This window comes from Nestor notabilis, unplaced genomic scaffold, assembly GCF_000696875.1.
Source record: "Nestor notabilis isolate BGI_N333 unplaced genomic scaffold, ASM69687v1 Scaffold28451, whole genome shotgun sequence".
Classification (NCBI taxonomy): Eukaryota; Metazoa; Chordata; class Aves; order Psittaciformes; family Psittacidae; genus Nestor; species Nestor notabilis.
The window spans coordinates 10,779-23,495 of record NW_009915601.1 but is presented as its reverse complement, the minus strand read 5'-3'; the positions used below and the strand labels follow the sequence as shown (position 1 = coordinate 23,495).

Genomic DNA, 12,717 nt, shown 5'->3' with positions numbered 1-12,717 from the left:
ATATATATATATAAAATTTTTTTACTGTGGAGCATAGTCAGCACGTGCTGAACAGTAGTTTATAGCTCTGGCAATATAGACACACTTGAGACTGTTCCTTCTTAGAGAAGTACATTAGTTATGATGTTGTGTTTTTCTTGAACAAATGTGCTTATTGAAACTCCAAAACAATTTAATTATGTTCACTTGGAGCATTCTGGGAATTCAAGAATAGTTTTTGTTATAATCTCTTAAGGCTCCTTAATTTTTTCACAACTAGTTTGTCTGTTGAAATATTTTTGTTATCAAGCTTTGCCTTAATCTGCTGCCCAAATGTTGACTGTACAGAGGGTTACAACAGTTAAATCTAGGAAGTTTTTCAATTGAAAGGCAGAGATTTGAATCAAATTGAGAATTTGAGTTTTGGCACGCGTGGTTATAGAAAGCATACTTTGTGAATGATTCAGTTATTCTTGAATCATAATAGTTTTAAATAAACCACAGTGCCAGCAAAAATAAATCAGATGTAGTTCCAACTCTCTTTGGTTTGTTTCTTTTAGGCACAAAATCAGTGTTATATTTAAGCATCCATCTGTTTTCTTAATCATAGCTGATTCGAGCAACAATTACTATGCATCCGTATCCAGCTCCCAAAACTCCCTTTAGAAGGTGAAGAGGGAGAAGACCACAACTGCATTTCTTGCTGATAGACAGCCAGGTTTTCATACTTCTTTTCCTCTTCTTATTGGACTTAACAATTCTTCCTTTGGGAAGAATGAGATGTAAATATTTAGCTAGGCTTAAAGGAAAACTTAAAACCTGTTGTCATCAGAAGTAGAATAGCAGGCAGTTGTATCTCTGTAAAGTGCATAGTAACCCCCAACTGTATGTTGTTACAGATGGTATGGAGCTGAAGAGTGCTCATATGGAATATATATCTTAATCTATATCATTGCTTGGTATATCCTCTGGCTGAAGCAGTCTTACCTCTTGCAGCATGAAGCAGTGTGTGCTCAGCAGTGCAGTTCTTCCCACTTGACATCTTAGCTGCTAAGTGTGCTGGGGTTTTTTCAGGTAGTTGTACTATGCTAGGAAAACTGTCTTGACTTGAGATGTCTCATCTTCAGGAGTGACAAATTCTAATGTTGTTTCTAATGCCTGTCATTTTTAGCTTCCTGCACCAAAGTGTTTCTTTCTTCTGGTAAGACATTACACGCAAGATGAACTTGCTCATTTAGGTTTCTGGAGAATAGAGCTAAGAAATATCTTCTTAGCTTCTAATAATTGTGACATTTGAATGCTGTTAAACTTTCAAATGTTTTCAAAACTTAGTGGTTAGAGTAGTACAAATCCTGGCCTGCACACACCCTCACTCACTCTCCCAGCAGTGTGAGAAGCAATATATTTAGGTTTGGTGTAATATTTATCACACTTCTAATCCTTTAGCGCAGATAAAGCTAAAGGTTAAAACTGGCACAGGGTGCCCAGAGAAGCTGTGGCTGCCCCATCCCTGGCAGTGTTCAAGGCCAGGTTGGACAGAGCACCTGGTCTAGTGCAAGGTGTCCCTGCCCATGGTAGGAGCTTGGAACTAGATGAGCTTTAAGGTCCCTTCCAAGCCAAACCATTCTGTGATTATGATTTTTTCCTCCCTCTTTTCTTGGACCTTATTTGTGAAGATTAAATAAAATGATTGTGATTCATTTATTCTAAAAACCCAATGTCAATAAGGATATAAATTAGCTGTTTCTATGGCTGGTTAATAATCCTACCTAAAGTAGACAATTGCTTTCCCCCTTCTGCAATCAAAGGCCTTTTGACCACTTAAATACACTCTGATTCTCGGGAAGTGGTCTGGACAGTAGTTTCTGAGCCATTCTAATCTGTGGAGAAACTCTTAATGTCTTTCATGAGACTGCCAAATACCACAAGAAAGAGCTGTATTTTCTTCCAAGTCCTTCTGTGCCAGATGGATCAAATGATTCTATTTTCCAGGCAAATAAATCAGAAATCTTGTAACCTCCTTTGAGATTTTGGGTCTCTCTCTTTCTGGAGATGTGACATACATTTTTTTAGTCCAGTATTTACCGTCTTCAGAGAGAATCTGCAAGGTTGCTAACCTGACCAGTAATTTTTTCCACAAAAGTGCTGCAGATTAATATCCAAAGTAATAGTAGTTCAGTTTCTGGGAAGCTGATGACTCTGCTTTCATTGACTTTGGAGATGAAGAGGTGTACGGTTGGAAATAACTAAATATTTGTTCTTGTTGTATGAGAGGGTTTCTTAGTGGCACAGTTTTAGTGAAACTATACAATATCCTTCTTTTATCATGGCTTTGCATTGGTTTCCTGGTGTTGTACCCAATCTTTGTGGTTGTAACAGTTTGCCACTTGCTTTTAACTCTGGCTTTGTTCCAGGATAGCAGAAGGATGCTTTATCTTTTCTTTCTGCTCCACTCTTTTTCTTCCTATAAGGCATAGTTTTAGATCTTGTCCACACTTCGTGTTTCAGACATGTTGTAACCAGCTCTCCAGCCTTTGAATTATTTTTGGAGTGTCGACAAACACAAGAGCAGGAACTGGTGTTTGCAGTTCTGCTTTTCTGAGGACGGGTAGAACTGTCCATGAAAGTTGCCCACTTTTTCCATGATGAACTCTGTTTTCAGTTCCTCATTACTGTGGAGGGCTGGAAGGAATGATGAGAAGCGGGGACTGGCCAACTGAGAAACCTGGGTGTTGGGAGAAAGAATGGGGTCTAGTCTAGGACATCTGGAGAGGTCCAAAAATGATTTCCAAGCACTGAAACTGGTATGTGGGGTGGAAGGGTAGGATTTTGGTAAGGTGAGGGCTGGGCTGGGCTGGAAAGAAGGGAATGCTGAAGAGAGACCATTAGGACAAGTAGAACTGGGGAAGAGACGGCAGATATCAGACTTGGAGGGAGAAGCAGAAATGATTCCTACATGCTCCCAAGATGTCATTAAAGAGGATGTGAACTATAGGATATCCGTCTCGTTTGTTACAGAAGTCTCTAAACAAAAGCGTGTAGTGAACGAAGCAAGGAGTTACAGGTAGGAGAAAAATACTTCACTGCTCAGGCTGCTTGCTCCTGCCAGGCAAGTTGATTCTGTCTTTCTGCCACTGAACTCTGCTCCAGTGTGTTGCCAGACAAGCCAGTTTTTCAATTGTAGATAGTTTTCTGTTGTTACAGCAGGCTGGTACTAAGTAGCTTTAAAAAGCTAGATAGCTGACTTGTCTAACTCAGTGTATGTCATGTTGTGACGTTAGTACTTAATGCAAGAAATTATTTGGGGTTTTTATTTACGTTGTCCTGTGCTTTCTAGCTGTGGTTTTATTTGTACTTTAAATTCATTCAAATCATAGCTTATTGTTCTCTTTTACAGTGACAGACAAATAAATACATGGGTCATCAGAGATACTGCAGCATTGTCATAGTGTTATCACAGAGGCAAAGTTCCAGCAATGGAGATGCTATTTATAGCAACTCTGTCACCAGGTGATATCTGTGTGAAACGGAGAGCATGAACTGTGGAGGTTCAAGCCAGCTGTGAGATGACCCTGTATTCTAATAGAATCACAGACTGGTTTGGGTTGGAAGGGACCTTAAGATCATCCAGTTCCAGCCCCCCTGTCATGGGCAGGGACATCTTCCACTAGAGCAGGTTGCTTCAAGCCCCTGTGTCCAACCTGGCCTTGAACACTGCCAGGGATGGGGCATTTACCACTTCTTTGGGCAGCCTGTTCCAGTGCCTCCACCACCCGCACAGGGAAGTGAATATCTGGACTGTATACAAAGTGTTTTTGTGAATCTTAACCAATTATAATAAGGTACATTAAATATAAGGGCTCTGTGTATGTCTGTTGTTATTTTTATTGTGTTACTTCTTAAATAGTGCCATCTGTAGACTGCACATTCTAATGTCTGGAGAGGAGACCTTTCTGAGGAATAGCAAGAACACTGGGAATCAGATGTCACATAAGCAAGCTCTTCTGACTCTTGTATCATTTATTACTGAAGGAATGTTTTATTTGGAAAAACACATCATGTATCTTATTTATAAAGATGTTGTTTTAAGCAATATTTTTGTTGTTTTCACAGGCTTGTTAAAGAAAAACTAGGTTATCCTTTTACAAAGGAGAAAGCAGTTGATTTTAAAAAGTCAGATTCATCTTGTTTCTTTAACTTACTATTTTTTTGCTCTAGGCCTCAAAGAAAGTGCTGAAGAAATGGTCAAAAACAGGTTGGAAGGAAAGGATAACCTAACTCCATGGGAAAAATTCCTAGAGAAGAAGAAAGAAAAAAGAATCCTGAAAAAAAAGAGAAAAGTACTGGTTGCTTTGGCCATTTGGGGGGAGTTGTTGTTTGTTTGGCTTCTTAAGTTGCTGCTGTTGTTTGTTTTGGATGAACAAAAAGTTATCCAAGCTTCCAGTACTGTTTTAAGTTTAGAATGTGCGGTGGTCACTCATGTGGAAAGACTAAGAGTGTCTAATTGAATTTACAGAGTAAAAGCATGTTCAGAATACTATTGATCTTACACATACTTTACACAAAATACCATTTATGTACTTGTGTTGGTTTAAAGATAAATGAGTCATAATAACAGTTGGTTTTCAGTTAATGTTTCTGAATGCATTAGGAAGGGTCCTTTTGCTCCTGGATGTATATCAAAGTTGTTATGATAATGATAATTGTAGTTTTGCACATTTTTAGCCTAAAATAATACAGACTTGTTTCCCAAAGCTGTAACATCAAAGAATTAATAGCCACAAAAGACTATTCAAATTTCAAGTTGCAAGAGCAAAGTTCTGTGTATGAATAACGAAATGGTCCTGTAGTAATGTGAAAATTGCTGTTGCTTCATCTTTCTACACACAGAAAGTCAGTACGAAGACTCCTGTGGCACTGATGTGCAGAAATAGGCAGATAAATGTTTATGCCTATGCTAGGGGAAAAAAAGCATGTGGCGTACAGAATCTAGCTTCCTTAAATTCTTAAATTACTATGAATATAATTCACGTTGCAGATAATGTCAAGATTACTCCTAAAAACAACTTGAGTTATGCTGTGCATTCCAGTTAGTTTTAAGTGGCATTTGATGAGTAACTTCTTCAACCTTACAGAAAAGGAGTACTCTGACTACAGTCATTAGCACTGTGAGGTAGTAGAGCAACTTCTGCTACCCTAATATTCTTGTTCAGTCTGATAAATTAAGGGGCAACGTGTACAACACAAAACTTCCAGTCCAGACTCAGGCTTTTTCAGTTTTGGAGCACAAAATGAAGCTCCTTGCTCCAGTTTTTACCCATGTGGAGCTTTGTGGAACATAAAGGACATAACAATGCTGTGATCCTGTCATTTGTTGGCATGGTTAGCTAGTGCATCACAGTTTGTGGATACATCTAATAAAGCTCCTTAGAGTATGTAAATAGCCCTTCTTCAGGTACATAAAAAGCTCTCAATCTGTGGAACAGATTTTAAGTAGTTGATTTGTCTTTACTAAGAATTTTTGGTGCAGTCTAGTTTTATGATGTTCAGCATAAAATATTTCAGTTTTTATCTTCATAGTTACTGACAGAAGGAACATCTAATTCCAGTGAAACTGTAGTAGTTTATGTTGATTGAAGCAATGTGTGCTTTTTTACAGGCTACTGCTGAGAAAGAACAGAGTGAGGATGAACTTCCATCTGACGTTGATCTCAACGACCCGTATTTTGCTGAAGAACTTGAGAAAACAGGTAAGTCAAGACAAATGACTTCAGGAATAAATCTGGCCTTCCTTTAAATAATGAGCTTTTGGAACAAAGTCAAGCTAGAGTAAATGCAGAGGTAGCAAGTTCAGAATGAAATAAAATAGGTGTCAGGTGCTGTTCTTGTGAATGACCCATATTGTGATACGTGCAATGGTAGGGAACACAGTTTACTTAGCTTTCACTAGAGACCATTGTGTAGCCAATTTCTGGGGGTGGCTGTTAAAAACAAGGTGACCATCTGCTCCCCTAAATATTCCAGAGAAAAGAACTTCATTGCTTTCGAAGCCTGTTTCCTGCTGTATAGGAGGAGCCAGTTATGTTTGAAGTTTGTATCAATTACAAAAATGTCAAACGTATTTGCATCATAAAGTTGTCTTTCAGAAGAAATCAGTTTTCTTTTAGTCTGAAACACATTTTTACTACTTATCCATGTTTTATAGAAAATACCATGATTTAAGGTGTCATGCAATGCTGTTTTCTGCTATGCTTTCCTGGTGAATGGTATATAGGTTATTTCAGAATTCATTGTAAAGATGCCATTCCTTCCACCACTTTATTTTTCTTTGATAGCAAGATTATGTAGGTACTCTCATACTAATGATTGATGTTTCAACATTATATGTGAAATCTCTGAAGGAATTATTTCTTCTGCATTATATAAGAAGTTGTTTGTGTCATGGAGGCGCTCAGCAGGGACTGGTTGTGTCTGCAGGTTCTTTAACGTTCTTGTCCATGATGAAGAGAACAGACTTTCAGAGCTCTGAAATAATAATACACACAAAGGTTAAGAAAATGAAGCTTTTGTCTGCAAGTTTACTGATAACCTACTGAAAACCAGAATGTGGCTAGCCCTGGAGAAGTTTTAAAGGAAGGACACAGTGGCTGGCTGCAAGGCAGCTGACGTTTTAACTGTGATTACGCAGCACAATTGTGTTTGACTTTCACCAGGTCTACCCAGAACAGCCCCTGTCTCATAGCTGGGTTTGTTTTGAAGTGCAGCTGTCTTCTGCAGTTGGGGAAAATGGGTTACAATCTGCTTTGAACAAGGCTGTGACTCTGCCGATTTCATATCTAGGGTACAGCAATAACTGGAATGATGATAATTTTTCATAAGCCTTCCACAATTCCCCTGAAAGACTGAAATTTTGCCCTCTACTGACTGCCAGATGATCTCAGATCATGCTGAAAAGCGTATGACAGGATATAGATTCAGGTGGACCAGTGCAGAAACTGTGAGGGTGCAGTAGTGCCTTTAGGGTTTTGCAGCCATGTATTTGAACTCATCCTAGATTCACTTGTTGACTGTCATGCGTATGGGTCTTGTGTAAGTTACTTGTTCACAAGCTGAGGCAAATTAAGGAAAGCAAGAGCATAAGGAGCTGTCAGACAAAGGGCTTAACAGATTTGAATGCTTCAAAAGGAAATCTGGAAATGGTGGGAAGTCTACTTGAGGGTATATTCATCAGGTTTGTCTTGGGAGAGGCAAGGTACAGCATATTCTTAGTGCTTGCTTTGCACATAATCCCTGTGTGGCTTTTCAAAAGAACCACAGGCTAAAATGTAAAATGCTGCATATGTATGAGCCTTGATGCTGCATTTCAGAAGCTTGATTCTAGTTTGATATTGTCAAGGAAAAAGATCATTTGTCTCTTCTGTTTTACATTGACTCACGTATTGTTTCAAAGCCTTTCATTTGGCTTGGCCAGTGTCAGTCTTAGTGCATCTGTTTCCCTTTTCTCAGAAAAGGTTCATGTAAGACAGAATGACTGTTGTAGCTTAAACTGTTGGAAGATTAGTAGCCGAATAGTGAACTGCTTATTAACATGAGAGCAATGTCCTGCTTTTGGAGATCACTGAATAGTTTCAGAATGCTTTAGCCTATTAAACATAGTTTCTATTGATCCTTTGTTGAGGAGAAGGGCTACATGTCTTTGCACATTATCGTAACTCCTGTAGGTTCCAAACCATTTGATGTCGTCTCATAATCTGATTTATGATGTATGTAGGAATTGATGGCTTTTTAATGCTGGAAGATAACAGCACGACTGCGGAGACATAAGATGTTAACAGCAAAATCTGAGTATAGTTGTAGAACCTGTACTTGGAAGATAAAGGTCTTAGCTGTATTACTGATTCATTTACTGTGTGTCTTTGCAAGGCTTTTGGTCTCAAAAGACTGACTTTGGAGCTTCTGAGTAAGACAGATAAAAGGTCTTGTGAGAGGAGGTTTTGGGTTGTGGTCGGTCTCTATTTGAAGTCTCAAAACGCTGATTAACTTTTACTGTTAGCACTGCAAAGTTGTTGGCATGCAACGTGAATGTTGCAAACTGAATTCTTGAGCTGACAAAGAGCCGAATGGCAGCTCGAGGAGGGGATTACAGCGGAGACAAGAAGCTTCGCTCACTGGCTGGTGGCACCTATCAGTTCTGCATAGCATTGAAGACAAGCATCTGCTGCTGTGGAGTGGGAGAAATAAGTTTAAAAGATGGCAGTGGAGATTGGGTGCTAGGAAAAATAGGAGGGTTTGCAATCAGTTTGGGAAAGATTCTTACTATAGGGTTTATATTTGTAAGTGTGCAAAAAGTGTGGGAGTGTGAGGGGAAGTTTCCTTCCAGAATGTGTATGGGACAGTGTCAGGAGTGTATTAAAAAGACAGAAAATGATGGATTAATGAATTGTGAAACCAAACTGTTTTCAGTATGATGCAAAATTTTTAGTGGTAAGAGTGATTTTTAGGTCCCAGGCTGGTTTATTAGCTGTGTAGTATCATAGTAAGAAGTAAAGTTTGGTTTATATATGTATTTATTTTCGTGGAAGAGCTTAGTTTGATACTAGCTCCTGGGTCACCCTCATCTGCAGCAACAGAAATCTTTGAAGGTATGAAGATAAGTTATCTTCACTTCTGTGATTACACACAGTGAAAGAGGAGGGAAGATGACTCAAGGGGCCCTTCCTAAGGGGATGGGTGGAAAAGCTGAGAGATTTACTGATTTAACTTCTAGAATCATTGTCTCCAATTCATGTATCTGGGCCCGGTTTCCTTTGCTGTAGTTTAGCCAGTTCTGGGGAGACACAAAAGACTTCGTAGTTGTTGAAGTCCCACATAGACGTTTGTATCTCTTTACTACACATTAATTGTGTAGGTTAGATAATAATATTATATCTGAATCTGATTTTTCTGCACACTTTCTGGAACTCCTAAATCAACAGTTCAGTTCTTGAGCTGATGACATTGCGCATCTGGGTAGTTTATTTTTTGGTGGTGGTGGTTTGTTCTTCTAGAAGTCCATTTCCAGCTTGGAATCTGTTTAGAAATAGTCAGGAGAATAGTCAAGGGAGAAAAAACTGTTCTTCAAGAGATGTGTCCTGTTCCAGAGTATATTTAGTGATATAACTTGACGTTTTTCTGGCATGTTTGTATTTCTGGTCTGACTACAAATCTGGCTTAGCAAAATGGAGCCAAATATCTTCCTTAAGAGTACCCCCAGTGGACTGTAATAAATTGCCTGGGAATGTAATTCCAAGCTCAAGGGTCAAAGTATGTGGTTCAGGTCAGAAAACCTTCTGCTTTTCCTGCTCCTTCTTGATCGGGGTCTACAGGCGTTCCAAAGAGAGTAATTTGATTTTGTAGGATTTATAAACAGGTCTGTTTTCATTAAAGTAATGTTTGACTAATGTCTTAAGCTGTTATGATTCATTATGTCTATCTAATCAGCACTCTGTAGCTCAAGTCAATTCTAAGAGAGCTTCATCAGAAGAATATTCAGTCTCAACAGTCAATCATATTTTCAAACCAGTGATGCTGTTCAGGTCTCTTTTGCAAGGGTTTTTGTGCTAGCATGGCTACGAGCACAAGATGGTCTTTTAGCCTTGCCTATACAGTTTAAAAACTGTTTCTCCTTTTTCCACTCTTACTCGGCTGGCAGACTTCTGCTCTGGATACAGAGAAGAGATGCACATTTGTTATTTATTCTGAAGTATTAACTACATTGTCTACTCAAGTAGAAAGAATGAGCAGTTTGAGAACTGCAGGACACTTCAATTACATTTATGAGTATATAAACTGATTCTCTTTTAAAACACCCTGGGAGTGGTGTAATGTTGTATGTTTGCCTGCTCTGTTCTGATGCTTCTCTCTACTGCTCTATGAAAAATACAGTAAACACATTTTCTCTAACTGTTCTTTTTTGTTGACTTGTTTATGACATTTGGATATTGCTGCCTCCTTAAATTGAACAAATATTCAGCAGATTTTTATTGCTTTAGCTGTTTTTTCTTAACTTTTCAGTCTTTTTCCACACCTGACATTCAAGTATTGATTACAAGAAAATGAGATGCACTTACAGGTTCTATTCATAGGGAGTTTGTGCTCCCATGCATCAGCTTGAATAAATGCATGCGTGTCCTGTGTTTGCATGTAGGTTTAAAGAAGAAGCCAGAATCAGTTGAAAGTACCTCAGAGGATGAAGATGAAGTTGAAAAACAGAAGGTAAAGGGAGTTAAAATGTTGAGTTGCATTGCCCGAATTCTGCAAATATTTGTTACGTGTTTGTGAGTGGAACTACTGAATTACATAGGATAGCAATGGAATAAAACTATAATTTTAGTAGCAAGAGCTTTTGGAACAAAACTACCCAAGAAGAACGGTAGATGATCCATACCTTGATGTCTTAAGATGATGCCAGTGTATCTTTCTGGAAGATTATAGCTGAACATAGCTCAACAGAGTTGGGCATCATTGAAATGTAAGGGCACAGAAGCCATACTGGTTGAGCTGATGCTCCTTCTGGCTTTAAAGCTATCCCAGGACATTTGTGTGTTGGGCAGTGACGAATCCTTACTTTTAACATCAACATTGTGTGAAACATTTGTGTGTTCATACTTTGCCCTCTAGACTTTTAACCTTGAAGATTGAATTGTTTGCTAGTGCATGTTTGCTTTTCATTCTTTCTCAGAACAACTTAACACATTTATTAAATTAATGTTAATTTTTATTTGCTATGTAAATATCCATATAAAATTGTCCATTTTTGATTTCCAAGTTGTGGTGTACAATTTTCAGATTAGATTATTAGTATGTTTAAAAGTTCAATGTGGGTATTCGCACTTACTTTACGTGTAATAAAAAGGAAATCAACTGTTGTATTAATACTTGAGGTGTATAATATTACACCTCAGTGTTAGAAGAATGTTGTTATGGATGAAACAATACTGCCCTGACAACCCTATTCCAACTCGTGTATATATATGGAGACTCATCCAGACTTTACTGCTGTGTTTTTCATGGAAAACTCAATTTCATTGTGTACATGGACTTTCTTATTTTGCACCAGGCTGAAATGGCCCTACTTATGATGGATGATGATGAGGATGCCAGAAAACATTTTAACTATAAAAAGATTGTAGAACAACAGAATTTGAGCAAGAAGAAAAAGAAACTTTTAATGAAAAAGAAAGAATTGATAGAAGATGACTTCCAGGTAAGGGTCTACCCTTGATTCTGAGTCTCGGATAGAAGCTTTGTTAATTATTTTCAGGACAAATTTGGTGGTTTCATATCCTTCTCTGTCTGAAGGAGGAGAACTACGTCTACATCTTTAGGGAGATACAGGCTGTTTGCAAAAAGCAAGAAATACTCTGATGCAATGTTGAGGGGAACAGATTCAAACTCTGTGTAAGACAAGAAGACACTATTTATGCAAAGCCTTGTACAATTTGTTGCCTAAAATATGTATCGGCATGTTTGTTCTTATTGTTATCCACTGCTGCTTTCATCCTGCTGCTGCTGTCAGTGTCACTGGCACCCACATGGACTATTAGGAGTGCATAATAGTAGGGCTTACTAGACCGGGCAGCCCCTTGGCAACACCTCTGATCCAAGCCCCTGGTAGGCAACCCACTTCCCTTGAGATTGGGTCAGGCTGACAGATGGGTGCTTCTGTGCCTTTCAAAGTAGAATCACCTATTATTGTTATCCGCTGCTTTTTCCTGGCTGCACTAGTAGTTACCCTCTTTACTGGTGTGGCAACTGGTTGTTCCAAATCCAGTCCCGGTCAGTTCTCGGCAACAAACCTCTCCTTGGTCTGCTGAGAGTGGCATACACGGGATTTGTACAAGCATTCACTTGTCTGTTTTACCAATAGTACTTTCTGGCTCACTACTTCACACTTGCTGGGATTTTGTAACTGGAGCAGTTCCAGGAATGGTGAACAATCTCATGAGCTTATGACTCCTTCAGCAGATTGGACTTTATTGTGTTTAAAAGCTTTGCTATCGTGGGTAAAGGTTACCTAAAATAAATACTCCTCTTCTGCCTTCAGGTAAATGTTGCTGATACAAGATTCCAAGCCATGTTTACTTCTCCCCTGTTTAACCTGGATCCTTCAGATCCAAATTTCAAGAAGACAAAAGCAGTAGAAAAGATCTTGGAAGAGAAAGCTCGACGAAGAGAAGAAAAGGAGCAACTTCTTAAGGAGGCGAGCAAGGGGCAGGAGAACAAGATGGCAAAGAAAGGAGAGGTTGCCAAGAAAGCCATAGATCCTGCCCTATCAATGCTGATAAAATCTGTCAAAAATAAAACCCAAGAGTTTCAGGCAAGGAAAAAGCAGAAACTCAAATAACTGAACTTTGGTTTTACTCAGACTTGACTTCAGTCTCAGTTCTTCTAGCTGTTACTGCAGCCTGCTCTGATTCCTGTCCACCTCAAGTTTTACCCAAAAGCCACATAATTATGATGGTGAGTTTTGAAGTAACTAGAGTAATAAACACACTTTACTTCTGCCACCACAAATACTGTTTTGTACTATTAGTAAAAAGCTACACCTTGAAACATGTAAGTAAGGAATTGATGGGTTTGGGGTGGTTTGTTTTGTATCATGCCGTTTCTTAAACATACTAGAAATGCTGAAAGTGGCTACAAAAAGTAGTCAGAATTATGGTTGTATTTATAAATAAACAAAACACTTCTGTAGAG

At 38.7% G+C, this 12,717-nt stretch overlaps 1 protein-coding gene across 1 annotated transcript; it reads left to right on the top strand.

Annotated features, from left to right (window-relative positions):
- The first annotated feature begins 4,204 nt into the window (after positions 1-4,204).
- On the top strand, positions 4,205-12,373 carry LOC104401232 (ESF1 homolog). The gene is made up of 5 exons (XM_010024233.1): positions 4,205-4,319; positions 5,639-5,729; positions 10,166-10,233; positions 11,078-11,224; positions 12,065-12,373. Exons 1-5 carry the CDS (start codon positions 4,221-4,223, stop codon positions 12,362-12,364), a joined length of 705 nt encoding a protein of 234 aa, XP_010022535.1. The 5' UTR covers positions 4,205-4,220; the 3' UTR covers positions 12,365-12,373.
- The last annotated feature ends 344 nt before the right edge of the window (positions 12,374-12,717 follow it).

Excerpts from the sequence above, each read along its gene's own strand:
- LOC104401232 (XM_010024233.1), top strand. The coding sequence starts at position 4,221 with ATGGTCAAAAACAGGTTGGAAGGAAAGGATAACCTAACTCCATGGGAA. Across the intron at positions 4,320-5,638 it reads TCCTGAAAAAAAAGAGAAAA|GCTACTGCTGAGAAAGAACA; the intron begins GTACTGGTTGCT and ends GCTTTTTTACAG. Across the intron at positions 5,730-10,165 it reads TGAAGAACTTGAGAAAACAG|GTTTAAAGAAGAAGCCAGAA; the intron begins GTAAGTCAAGAC and ends GTTTGCATGTAG.